This window comes from Protobothrops mucrosquamatus, unplaced genomic scaffold (genome assembly GCF_001527695.2).
Source record: "Protobothrops mucrosquamatus isolate PMUCROS unplaced genomic scaffold, P.Mucros_1.0 scaffold_99, whole genome shotgun sequence".
Taxonomy (NCBI): Eukaryota; Metazoa; Chordata; class Lepidosauria; order Squamata; family Viperidae; genus Protobothrops; species Protobothrops mucrosquamatus.
In genome coordinates this window covers 805491-819927 of record NW_015386175.1, presented here as the reverse complement: position 1 = coordinate 819927, position 14437 = coordinate 805491, and the positions used below count along the sequence as shown (strand labels likewise).

At 41.0% G+C, this 14437-nt stretch overlaps 1 protein-coding gene across 1 annotated transcript in view; it reads right to left on the bottom strand.

Annotated features, from left to right (window-relative positions):
- Nucleotides 1–5154: 5154 nt before the first annotated feature.
- BAIAP2 (BAI1 associated protein 2) overlaps nt 5155–14437 on the bottom strand; it is a 162260-nt gene continuing 152977 nt past the window's right edge. Inside the window, exon 14 of the mRNA XM_015815118.1 lies at nt 5155–5800. Within this exon, the coding sequence (XP_015670604.1) occupies nt 5731–5800 (70 nt within the window). The 3' untranslated portion in view covers nt 5155–5730. The remainder of the gene's footprint in view (nt 5801–14437) is intronic.

Genomic DNA, 14437 nt, shown 5'->3' with positions numbered 1-14437 from the left:
GTAGTTGAATGCTGCACTTGGAGGGGTTTTGTATGTGTGTGTTTTGTGTGTGTGTGTGTGTGTTATTCCTCCACATTAGATGAAATGCAAATCTGTCAGCTACACAGTGTGCTTCTAGCTTGCCACTGCCATACTCCACTTTCAAAGGCAAAAACAGAACCAGTAGTATGACAAAAGAGCAGGTTCAGGAAATGGTAAGTAGTTACAGCCCAGCTAGCTCTCTCCTTCATTTCCTTATCTAGTTACCTTTGAAAAGGCTGCCCTATAGGTATATGGTCTATAGTAACAGACAGCTGTCAACCCCTGAGAGACTGCATGAGGTCAGAACTAGAGCTATGTTTTGGGTTAATGATTTTCTTTGAAACAGAGAGAAATAGAGAGGGGCGGGCTATTTACAGTGTATTTTATTGATACGGGTCATAATTGCTGTATTTTTTATCAGTGCTGAGTTCCATACAGCTCCCAGCATGTGTGTCAAATACCATTGATCCAATAACTATAAAAATAAAACATTTTTAAAATAACATAACTTTTGCTTGTTGTCCTCCGTCGGTGTTTTGAAGGCAGCAGGAAATAAGGAAATTACGGATGATACCGATTCACCTAGACATCTTGAGAGACAGTGAATACAGTTCAGTCATGGTTTGGATATAAAATAACCAACCCCTTTCTTAACAAAGGCTCCTATGCCTCAGGTAACTGCTGGACAGAAAGAAACTGGAGAGATTCAGGAAAATTGGCACCTGCATTGCTATACTTGTGCTGCAAAACAGGGATCAGTTTACTGCTGTGAAAACATCTTGGAACAGCTGCCAAGAGGGGCAACACACTTGGCCCAGGAATAGCTGTGATCACCTTTTCAAAGCCAAATCACCACATAGCTCTAATGGTGTATTCCTTCTGTGGACGGGGGTGACGGAATTAGAAACAGGTTATTTTCTTTCTTCAGTTGATGCCAATGTCGCAAGAGGTGAGAATGTTCAGTGGGGAAAAAACTGTAGCTTTTTTCAAGAATTCAAGGAGGCATGTTCTCAGAAATATTTAGTAGGCTTAAAAACTAAAACCAAGACTAGGTTGATTGAACTTGGTCATCCAAGGCTAGCTCTACTTTTCAAATGGGTAGGAATAAAACATGGATTACAGCTAGTGGATGGGAGTTATATGGGGACTTTTTGAGATGGGGACAGCAACTAAGAAATAAGAAATTATTCTTTCCTACAGCAATGTAGGAAGGCACTGAGACTTGGGCTCTACTATTATTTGGAGTTTGGTGTGGAGGCTCTTTTAGCACTCCCTTTGATTATCTAGTTTCTTACCATAATTTCTTTTGATGCCAAGAGTCAACGCTTGTTAAAATGATTTTAATGCCAGTGTATAGCTAACTGATCAGGCACTGGGAGGTGTTCAGTATTTCACATTTGGGAATTAAGATTAAAAATGCAACCCTTCTCAAAGACACTGCTGTAGCATTTTTAAAGGCAAATTTCCCTGCAGGATGCCAAACCATTTTAAGTATAAAACAGCTCTTGCACTATACTTTATTTTAATAGTAGGGTCCACAGCATCAGTTCTTAGAATGCTCTTCACTGTTGTGGTTATCATTAGCATGCATGCTAAGCATTTAGCAGGGCAATGAGGGAAGAAGGTAACATTCAGAAGGTAATATTCCTAGTTGTGTGTATTTAACTGGCTACTGGCCCATTCTTTCATCGTTATTAAGAGCCAGCCTCCCAATGCTAGTCATGATGGTTTCCAATTGGGTCCAAACTAGGTACTCTATAAGACCTTCACTAGTCTACTGCTGCCTTTCTTGAAGCACAAGTAAAGTCACAGGATACATTCCCATACCATGAAATAGGTTGTGGCTGTGACTATAATTTTGTCTGCTTATTCCCAAGGTCCACCACATATACCAACTTGTCCCGCTTATTTTTTTTTTTTTATTTGAATTGATAACCCACCCAACTCCAATTCCAATTTTAACTGTGTACACCATACCCTTATCATTAAGAGTTAGGCATGGATTGTTTCAAACCTTAATTTCACACTATCAATATGAAGGCAAGAGGGTCTTGTAATATTATTCCTCTGGGAAAGTTAGTTAACCAAGAAACGAAGTATAGGCAGCACAAAAACAACGTAAGACCACCACTGCCCAGGAGAAACCTCTTTTAATCTTCAAGTTCTAACAAAAGAGACTCTTGAAGAGCATAAGCAGATCAAGTAACACTATCTAAACCAGGGGTCTTCAAACTTGGCCCTTTTATGACTTGTGGACTTCATCTCCCAGAATTCCTCAGCCAGCGTGCCTGGCTGAGGAATTCTGGAAGTTGAAGTCCACAAGTCATAAAAGGGCCAAGTTTGAAGACCCCTAATCTAAACCATCTTTCCCAACCTGCTACTCCCCACATGCATCCTCAGCTATGTTAGTGCTGTGCAGTACAGTAACAATTTCCCATTTATTACATGCTCCTGAACCTGTTTAGGAGAAATTATTTAAATAGTTCAAATAGGAAGATGTACCAATTAGGATGGAGTGAACAGTATCAAAAACCAGTGAAATTTAACAGTGACTCTGGTCAACTTTCCCTTGAAAAATATTTGCAGGTGGACCCTCTCCCTCATTTGCTATTGCAAGTCTTTATTCTACCTTTCAATGAAAGAAGAAAGTCAATATTAGGCTCCATTTTCTGGCATCTCCTACAGAAGATGTTCCCACAAACGGTCCCATTTTCCTACAGCACTGGGCACCTAAAAAAACACTGAGGCAGTCTGAGCCTCAGCAAGCCTGTTCTACTTTCTGATCCTACTGATAGGTCCATCTTCCAAGAGCCAATGTTTGTTTGGAAATCTTTTGTCTGTATCCTTTCTCTCCCATTCAGTGTAGGTGTTGACGGCCCTGCTGCCCCTCAGCCCCATTTGGCAAGCTAGAGCTCCTATTTGCCTTGAATCATCTAAATCAGGAGTCTTCAAACTTGGCCCTTTAATGACTTGTGGACTTCAACTCCCAGAATTCCTCAGCAAGGCCCGCTGGCTGAGGAATTCTAGGAGTTGAAGTCCACAAGTCATAAAAGGGCCAAGTTTGAAGACCCCTGATCTAAATCAAAGTTTCTCAGCCTTAGCAACTTTAAGACGTGTGGACTTCAACTTGCGAAACTTGAGAAACACAGATCTAAATAATTCCACAGCAAGGCTGCATTGCTGAAAATATTACATAAGAAAGGAACTGGTACAAAAAAATCAACCTCCTTAAAGAAAAAAAATAATTTGGCAAAGTTTAACTTTTTAAAAATGCATACACAACACAGACACACACGCATTTTTCAAAAGAATACAGTGTGGCTGAGGATATTCATTATATTTATGTGAACAAAGACCATAAAGTAAATTATTCAACAACTGGAAAAATGATTTTCAAGAAAGGATTGTAATAGAAGAAAGACATAATAAAAAAAAAGCAGTTGTAGCACATGTGATCAAAAATAAGGCCAATGAGCTTCACCTGTTACATAATTTTCCTTAGGATTGCAGCCTTATCTAAACTGTCCGAACTGTCAGATTTTCTGTAACTGGTTTTTAGCTAAATTTCTTTATATAAAAATATAGATTTTGAGATATTTATATGTGTGCATCATAAGCCACAGGGAAATGTACAAGCTGTAATAGAAATGCTCACTAACAGAAAAATACAGAAGTCTCCAAGCTTGCATGGAAACTTAAACAGGATCTACACAGCATGCTAAGCCACAGTTTAACTTTGATTTATTGAATAAACCACAATGATTGGGTTCACTCAACACCTTAAGCCAGACAATACAATTCTGGGCTAAGTGTATCATAGAAACCAGTCTTAATGTTTTTCAGAAATTGAGAACAGAGAGCACAGAAACTAACTATGATCAAATTTGAACTTGAATGATTTTTAATGGTAGGATTGGTAAAATTATATTTGAGCCAGCTGTGACTGCTTTTTAAAAGCCACTGGAAAAAGCAAAGCAGCTGCAAATAAATTCAGGTTATGCAAAGGATCAGATGAGAGAGGCTGTTTAATATTTAGCCAAAGTTCACACCAAAATCTTTGCCATTTTTAGAGGGAAAAAATACCATTATTATCATCATTTCTTTTTGGGAGGAAAATATAGATTATAAATATAGCTCAATATAGATTTTGTACAGTCAGCTGGGGGCTACTATTAAGTAGAATAAGGAGAAGTTTGCATCCAGCATAATTCATGAGGGTTTGTTCAATAAGAATTTAATGGGTAAATGGCATAGAAACAGCTCTTAAAAATTGACTACTAATTTGTCTCGATCACTCCATATTTGAAGTCAAATGTATTTTAGGAATTGGGTTTGCATTGTTCATTATTACCAGACTCTGGTGCTGCAACTGGAATTCAAACAGTAAGAGCACTCCAAATTGTGGGTAAGTCCAGTTCCGTTTTGATAACTACCGTTTCCTAGAACTACTCATTATTCTTGGGTTACATAAATACACGTAGCGAGCTGAATGGTCTATGTTGCATCTTACCAGATTTTGAGAGCCAGTAGAACAGAACATAAGAAAAAAAGCGTATTAACATCTACTTTAGAAGGCAAGTGCACCTTAAAAAGAAAAGTTAAAAAATAGGAATACAGTATTGGCTTAGTCATAGAACAAGGATCTTTCAAACAGCATGGACCCAATACCAAGACGGAGGTCAAGCTGTCTAAACTAACTTGTTTTGGCAGCAGAAGACACACTTGCACCAGTCAAGGTGTGTCAGTAAGAAGGCACAGCAAGGAGAGTTTGGGCATGGTAGGACTAAACTAGCTTTTTAGTAGGGGCTGGACAGAAAAGTCCCTCCTTGGTCTATTTAAAGCTACAGAGAAATTAAACAAATGCTCAAGCAACAGATGGTGTTAGCTGCACACAGAAAATATTCCTTTCCTGCATAACATTCCCCAACTATCTTAATATGCTGGAAAGGGTATGCGCAATAACTTGGCCATCAGTGGGCCTTGCCGCTTAAGGATCATCACAGGCAAACGGGATAGCTGTAGGAGAGATGGACCATTAGGAGAGAAGGACCATTAATAAAAATTAAAGTGTCAAATTGAGACAATTGCTTTGAGGAGCCCAGCTCTTCTAAACATCGATTCAGTAAAACTTTTACTTTACTTTTTATCCAGCAAAAGTCCAACACAAGGTAACGAGGGAGCTACCAGGAAGCGCTTCAGAGATTCAAGTCCGTGTCAGTTCCAGGTGTTGAGTGAGCAGGACCCGGATCATGCATTTTATCTGACGGCCTTAGGCAGCCCCAAAGCTTCTCTTGACAGCTTGAAGTCCTGTTCAATTCCATATGTTTTGACAGAAGATGAAAAAGGTACTTCCAGGAGAAATTTTAACGGGCAAACATAGGACACTGCAAGACTGCAAGGCTCATTTTGCATATAAGCTGCAAAGGCAAAGAAGGCAGGGGCTGTTTTCTGGTCTATCTAGGTCTCCAGTCAATATAGCAGCGTAGCATCCCTTTCAAAACTCATCGCTCTCCAAGGGTCAAGTTTCTCTTCTATTTCTAATGAGCAAAAGGAAAAGCACACCAGCATGCCATTTAAATGCCATTTAACTATCAAAACAGAGTTGGAGGGAAAGACACGTAAACTGTACAAGGACCTCACAGAAATACAACACGGGTGAAAGTGAAATCAAAAGGTGCAAGGTACCCGCCGTAACTCAACATTTCTGGATCAGCTGATGAGAGGAGCTGAGCGATCGTTTGTCACGGTTGGTTTGAGCTGGACGTTGGCAAAAGGATTCCTGTAGAGAGAAAGCAAGGCATAGTTTTAGCCAGAACTGTTTTAGGACACAAGTGATCTGTATTGACAAGGACAACAAAACAAAGTGGAATGCAGGGATGACACAAACACGAAACAAAGATCACTGCAAACATAGTTCCCACCACAGCCAAAGAAACATCATGTCTTCACAAAACAAGCAACACTATGAATCTTTAAACAATGGCTTTGTCTGGAAAATGCCTTTGGCCTAATTGCCAAATTTCAGTGACAAACTATCTCAATGTTTCCTTTCTCCAGCCGAGCTTAAATGCATGGAAGACTATCCAGGACATGGACTGATGAATAAAACTGCTTTGTGTCATGCAAAAAGCAACACACACACACACGCACACGCACACAGCTGTAAATAGATGCTGTCCACTTCACCCTTCCTTGATCACTCACCCACAAATATATTGGACTACAGCCACCATTATTCCAAACAAGTTAGAGTGTAGCCAAACACGCTGGGAGACTTTGGCCTCAGGTCAAGTGGTGGGATTGGAACGCAGGTCACAGTTGCCATGGGCATGTCCCCAGAATATTCCCTCCTCTTATTGAAACGAAGGTAAGCTGCTTTCTCAGAAAAGTTATCTTGGCAGGAAAACAATATACCTCTTCTTTAGGGGACGGTGTGACTTTTTTCTTTGTTTCCTGACCATATCTCATTCCCCATTCCCCAGTTATTCATACTGATAACTGTCACAGTGGAGATCATGTGAATACATCACATGATCTCCACTGTGACAGTTATCAGTATGAATCTCTTCTTTGAGAATTTGGGTATCACCTTGTCATGCTCCACATTCTTGGAACATAGGAGAGTCACAGGGTACTTATACCAGCTCTGGACCATAAAAATCTGCTCGCCTGTAGATTATAACTAGTTAAGATCCACTATTGAGACTCTTGGAAGAAATTTTCATGGCAGTGGCAGCATGCCCCAGATCCAAGTTTAGATGCAGGAAACACAGTTTACAGCCCATGAAGTTTGGAACAAAAATACAAAAACAGCTAAAGACTTTAGAGTGCGTACCTTCAAGACATAGGCTGGTACTAAAGATTCTTCTGATCAAAATATGCATGTTCATGTCAATCTTATTTTTATGGATTCCTTTCTCAAAAAAGAAAAATACTCTTCTATTTTAAGACAGGCAATGTACAAAAATTCATCCACAGTACTTCTGATAAATACTGAGGAGCGTGGATACATATGCGCCAAAGTAGCATCACCCGTGACCAGAAAAATCATTTCAGAAGGCTGGAGAGGATTCTGACATTTGTGGAAGCACTCCATGTCCAATAGCAATAGAAAAATCCTGGAACTCCATTCCCACATATCTTCATGAGGACTGAATACATTCAGTGGATAGGAATAATGGCTGACTGGCAGAAGAAAGGAGGAATGGAATGGCTCATTTTGAAAGAAGACTAAGCAGGTTGACCGCAGTCAGGAATTTATATACTTATTACCGTATTTGCTCAATCTGTCAATAAGCATAGCCGCCCATCTCAAGCCAATGACTCTTGGGGGGGAGGGCAACGGTCATAAAATTATTCTAGAAAGACACATTCTGTTGCAGCTCCAGCTTGTTCTTCTATAAATTCAAGCCATATGAAAGTAGAGTTCCACCTCCCAGTTAGAATTCTAGCTCTTCTACCAGTTGGTCAACCCTCATGTAAGGAGAAGGAGGAACCTGTAATTTATTTCCAGGTCTCCTCAAACTATTACCAGATTATTCTCCCCACCCCCACCCCCAGCAAAATGTCACCTGTTATTGATATATTTATTGCACCCACATACAAAGCGTTGCTTCCTCCAGAACATCTGGCATCTATTCAGGACAAGCTGCTGCTCTCCCAATCTTTGTTAACAAGTAACTATTGTGGGTCTACCTTACTCTCAGGGCGGGCAGGCTGTTCCACCATGGACAAATCTAGATCCAGGCTGAGATTACAGAGTGATGTGGGGGAGGCACTTCCAGCCAATTACAAATTAAATTTCTGATCTTTCCTGGCTCAGGGAGACTGGAGGGGGTGTTGCATCAGCTGTTCCTCAAGAAGCAATCATTTGCAGAGTGTGGCTCAGCTGCAGAGAAATTGTGTTTGAAGATTGTCCAGACTGGTTGGCCTTTGGCCAAAGAGAACAGATTTCAGATCCTACAGTCTTCTCTCTTAAAATAACAAGCAGCTTACTTTCTCTTTAAGAGACACAGCTTAGCTGATGGATAGTCAATGCTATTCACACAAGCAATTTGCCTCTTTGTAATTTCTGCTCTTTTGGGCCACACAGATTTTCTTCTCTAAAGACACTAGCAGAGGGAATACTGCATAAAGCACCTAAAAAAAAAAAAAAGGAGGGGGGGGGAGAACAGTCCATATTTGCCAGCTCACTGATAGGGATTTGAAGACTGTTTCTGGGGACCTTAGATGGACCCTCTTCAGCATCATTCACCAAGGCAAAATTTATACTGTGCTCCTATTTGTGAAAGCTACATGGACAGCACGAATAGAATGTTCCTAGAACAATCAAATTATTTTATTTTGGTGGTGGCATCATTTCATTTGATTTTATTTTTTGCTCTGTTTTGGAGAGTCTACAGAATGTCAGGTTTTCTTTGGTCCTAAATATTCATGACAAGAAAGCAGTTGGCCTGAATGTCTGTGCAATCCTGTACGTGTCCACTTAGAAAAGGTTCCGTTGAATTAGGCTCATTCCCGTATAAATGCAGGATGGATGTTTGCCAGGCAAAAGGCACTTTCCATGGAGCAAGATCAACCTGAAGCCACCAGAAAGAAGCTGGTGTGTTCAAAGGAAACAGGTGGCCCACAATTATTTGCGGAGGAAAGAGAAGCTCATGGGATTCATAATGTAGACTACAAATGGATCCTTAGTGTAGCAGTTATATAGTCTGGGTGAGGAGCTGGATTACAATTCCTAGCAGATCCTGCCCGCATGGCCAATAAATTGGGATCCTGGCTGGGAGTTATAGTTCAGAAACATCTGGAGACTCTAGTTTCCTTATTCCTGGCAACTGATGCTTGGTGCGTGAAATGGGCAAATGGAAGACCAGGGGGTATTGCTTTGTCTAATGCTGTCAGGGATTTTAAAACTAGAAGTGCACTATCTCTCTTTAAACCAATTGTAGGCACTAATATGCCCAGGCCGCCTACCTAGGTACCTGCCATACTCCGAGGCTTATCTTTAATTTTAAAAATTAAACAGGAAGGTGGCAAAAAAAAATATAAACTAGAGTAATATAGTGCATCCAGCAAGAAACAAGAAATTTCCCAGTTTGTCACACCCACCACAACAGACCATTCCCCTAATGGTAGTCCTTTAAGGGTGCCCTTGAATTTCGAGGTACCTATCTGCTAAAGGAAAAAACACCTATTTCTGACCTAAACATTTAATATATTTCATCTTAACGCAAGCCTGCTGATGACATCCTCCTTTTGCCAAGCAGCCTACAGTTTTGTAAGTTTCATAAAGCATGATTCCATGAGATAAAGAGAAAATACAGCCCACATATGTGCTCTTTTCTGGGTTCAGAAAGTCACCCGGTACACGATGATCCAAGTCTGGGACTGTTTGTTCTAAATCATCCACAGAGAAAATGAAAACAGTAAATGACAGAGATTTAGCATCTAATTCTCACAAGAACTGATCATTATCAGGAGCTACAAGGGAACTTAAAAATGAGCAATCTCGTCCACAGATCTTCAATTTCAAACTCAACTGTGTCTGCCTACCAATGCTGTCAAAATAGTAAACGCTCCATGATGAGGGAAAAGGATGGGTGGGATGGGGAAATGTTCAGGTCTAAGCTAAATTACAGGAGAAATTGGATGGTGCATGCTTCATGGTTCAACTCTTTATCAGCAGAGATTCTAAAAAAAAAAAAAATGAACCTATTCAAAGAAACCCATGATATCCTTAAAAAAATCCAAGTGCAAGAGTGTAAGGATGCGCTTTATTTACAAAATACTGTAGTCTTCTTCACTGCCCTCTAGTGTGTGCCTAAGATGGCGATACAGTGGAAACACCCAGCAGTCTGCTTAGCACTGTACTAGCTAAAGCAGGGCTGGGTATTCTGTAACCCATGTGCAGGTTCTCAAGTCTCTTTTCTGTGGCTCTGCAATTCATAAAACCACATTGGCAAATAAGACCGACTGACTTTCCCATCGGGTTTGAGTAGGAAACTAAAGGGATTTTTTTTCCCTTAAATCTACTGAGCCTACACACTATTATATATATATATATATAAACAACTCTACACAAGATGCAAAATGCAACCCCCTCCCCACTCATTCCTCCGACATCCCCATATCCATTAATTGCTGTGTTTCCTGTAGTTCTTAGCTGATGGAAAGATAATGTAAAAAGAAAAAAAACCCAGCTTATATCCCATAAACGTTTATCTCAGTGAAGGAAAATGGAGCCTGTAGCCAAAAAAGAAGCAGGGATTCAATTCCAGGTTTGGCTGCTGTTAGAGGCCTATTTTTTTGAACTCGTGCTCTGTTGCTCCCAGGTTACAGAATATGCTTCATTAGGAGCTGCATTTCTCCCACATTACCTCTGGCTTTAGAAAATCTAGAAAATACATTTCTTTCATCGGATTTTTGATTGTTAATTGAGCTTAGCATCAATCTGAATATGGGTTTATATTATGTTAATTTATGTTTGAAATTGGTTATGTTTGTGTCAGGTCCCCAAATCCTTATTGCTTTCCCTGCGTATGTGCTCTTGTTTGGGGCCTGCCATTCTGCTGGGAGAGGGGGTGGAGTTTGCTTTTGCTTGGGATAACTTTCGCGTTCTGCTTTTCCTCTCCCGCCTCTCTCCACTTGAGAAAAGACTGTGTCTCCCTTATGAGGGAAACAACTACGGAGAAACGAAACTGGAGAAGACCTTGAGATGCGCGCCAACTGTGCCAGTTACCCGCACATCGTTGCCACCTGTGGATTGGCTGGATTTCAAATGGACACTATGACTTTGGTGGGAGGAGGAAGATGGCTAGTTTAACTATACCGTTTAAGCCAGGCATGTCAAGCTTGCAATGTCACATGACGTCGTGCGATGTATTGGGACTTTTCCCCCATTGCCAGCAATGGGGTGGGCGTGGTTTCGACGTGACGCATAGTTTGACGTGCCTGGTTTAAGCAGAATTTTCCCCAGATCTCGCCTTGACTTCCCTACTGTCACTAACCCTTAATAAAAGTTCCTTTGGAGACAATGCCCGTTTCAAGAGTTCTGCTTTCTTGGGTGGTTAGCTGAGGTGGGTCCTTACAGTTTGCTTTTTAACATTCTTGTTAGCTGCCTTGACTATTTGCTAGAATGAAAAGCAGAGGGTCCATTTTAGCATTTTGGCATCTGGCTAGCCACCATGATGCCAAAATGCTAATCACATCTTGTGATGTCATCAGTCAACTTCTGCAATGCAAGTACCAAAGGGATGGAGTTTGCCTCAGGACATCCCAAGACAGGTGGTACCACTTTTCCCTCTTTCTCCAGATGCTCATAAAAAACAACAACGTTGGGTATAAACCAATTGATTAAACAATGGTCATAGAAGAACATCAATCCTGCCCAGATCAGTAATCTTTTATTAATAAAACCACCATGGACAGGCATTCCCTGAAGCAAGGTTTTATAATACTGTATTAAGATCTGAGTTTGAATTACATTCAGTTCAAGGTATTTATCTGACCAAAATGGTACTTTTTTTTGCATAAAATTGGATAGCGTTTTCAAGTAAGTGTTTTCATTCTACAGAATCAAGTACCTGTGGGGAAGAAGCTCTAGAAACCAGGAAATGACAAGAGAAAGTGTTGTCAGTTACCCAGTTCCCGGTTTCTAGAGCTTCTTTCCCAGAGAAAGTGTTTCCTCTTATGTTTGTAGCAAAAGAAAGTGTAAGTTTGAGAACGCTTACTAATCCCACAGTAACTATCCCCGGTTTGTTTTGCAATGTAATGTTTCTGCACACCAATGCAATAGCTAAATATTAACTACAAAAGGTTAACAAATAGCACGTGGGGTATGCGCAAAAGCATTATTCACATGCCTTCTTTTAAAGAGGCTACGGCTGATAAACCGATGTGTGCTGTAATCTGGAGGGATCGACAAACATTTCAGGCTATATACTGTACCTAACTTATTGCATGTCGTCCCAATTCAGGTGGCTGCAGTTGCCCAGCCTTGGCTGGTCTCCAAAGAGGCTAGGTCTCATCAACCCAAGTTAATACTTGGATAAGTGACCATCAGAATACCCCATGGTATACAGGCAAGTTTTTTTTAAAAAAATCCCAGAAGGAGATATTGTTAATTTCTTACGTATTATTGCCAATAAAAAGATAAGGGTCTTCCCAGGGGGGTCTGCAGAAGCAGTAGCCCTACATCTCTTCGGTGAGAGAGAAAGAGACGTTGGGCTTGCTGTGCAGACATGAAGTAGAGCATCGCTTCTCTCTTGGAGGCAAGCACCCATTTGCAACCAGTGCGGCTCTTTTAAAAAGGGCTGTTCAGTTCACAGCAGCCAAATTAATTATTCTATTTTTAAAGCACAGGGAATTAATATTTCCTACTTAATTATCGCAGGAGCTTAAGGTGACCCCTTCTCCCCACCAGGGATGCTAAAATAGATTCTTGAAACTGAAAGGGAGCAGAGAGAGAGAGAGAAAGTATTCAAAATGGTTCCCGCTGTGACTCACCAAGGAATAGTTAACTATTTTTGTAATAGCAAATGGGAAGGGAGGGGAAATGTGAGAACCTGACAGATTTTTTTTTAAAAGTGTATCGCTGCTGAGCAGAGATGGAAGCCAAGATAGAGGAGAGAGAGCCATATTTATTTTATTCCCATAACCTTTTAGTCCTAACCTGTGTTTCCTTCCATTTGTCCTAGGGATTGTATAAAAGTAGCTGTTTGCCAATGTGACTTCCATGCAAGGCTAAAATTGTAGAGGGATGCAGGGCAATATACATATGCATATACACACTATCTCAGTGATGGCGAACCTTTTAGAGACCGAGTGCCCAAACTGCAACCCAAAATCCACTTATGCATCATCGGGTGCCGGGTGGGTGTGGCTACGGTGGTAACGGCAGACTGGGTGAGACTAAAAAGTTCAATCAATCAATTCCAACTTTGCAAGATCTTTTTTTTCCCCGCGAGAAGTTGAAATTGACTGATTGATTGAACCATTTTTTTTGCACATGGCGGCGGAGGCCTAAAACGAAAAGGTTTTATAAAATCCAGCTGAAGGCCTAGGACTGGGGCGACGGTGTGCGTGCCCACAGAGAGGGCTCTGAGTGCTGCCTCTGGCAGCTGTGCCATAGGTTCGCCACCACTGCACTATCTCATTATTCCTAAGAATAATGAGGCAAAAAATAAATAAAATAAAATGACTGAAAACATAAACCGTTCAGAAGAAAAATTGGCTCATTACCTTGTTGGCACACTCCAGCATCTCCTCACATACAATGGGAGTTTTTATGTGGGCACACACATACACAAAAGTCATTTGATCATTCCAAATTTACATTCCCATCCCTGACAAAGGTGGCAATGGGCAGTCTGCAGGTACAAGGTCTCCTTTCTCACAACCAAGACACCTGCAACTGTAGCTGAATTGTCCTAGAGACAAAGTCCTGGCATAAAAGACATGAAGTCAAACAAAACCACTCGGAAGGGAAAGGAAAGCCAATGACCCAAGCCCAGTGTATTTGCCAACAATATTACAATATTATTAATTGTGCAAAAACTTCAAAACAGCTCGCTGGAAACCAGAAACCCCAGTGCCCAGATTTAGAAGCTCAGTGAAAATTCAAATGTACCAAAAAGAAAAGGTTGGAGAAAAAAAAGAAGAAGAACCAAGGAAAAGAGGAGTTTAAGATTGGTGGATATAAGTGTGGATTGCAAAAAGGGAAGCCGGGAGATTTAATCCCAAGATCGGAGGAGCAAAAGGAACCACTTCCATTAGCCAAAGAAAGGTGATGAAATTCCAATACCGGAGGTGCTGCAAGCAAATTGAGCCGTGCTCTGAACTGACCAGTTATCTGCAGAGAATGGAACCCTTCAACGGAGTACCTGCAACTGGTTTTCTATGCCCTCCATCTCCACCTGTGGTTCCATACGCAACAGCATTTAAGAAGTCAGTCCAGAGCATTCTTAGGAGTGAAGTGTGGGGCAGAGGGAGAGCAGTGGGCCCGTGGGGGAAAAAAAAAGATGGTAAACTTACAACTACTGTATACACACAGTCAGGGATACATCTCAAAACCTGGCCACTTCAACATCCGGGCTGTAATGGAAAAATAGAGAGGCTGTTTGTAGAGCAGTATGTGGCAAACACGTATAGTCCATATTAACGGAGAGGGGACAAGGGTGGGTTAGGGTGGAGCCTTCACTGATCAGGCCCCTTAAAGGCAGGACATCCAGAGGAGAGATGTTTCTTGATTAGATATCAGCTAGATCGGACCTAAGAGGAAAGAAAGTTTACTTTTACTTAACCTTTGGGAATTTTAATTCTTTGCCTCCCCCCCCCCAAAAAAGTCAAAGGCAAGAGAATTAAAGGGGAGGAGGAAATGAGTTTTGTTTTCTTCTCAATTGCCTCAGGTTTAACAAGA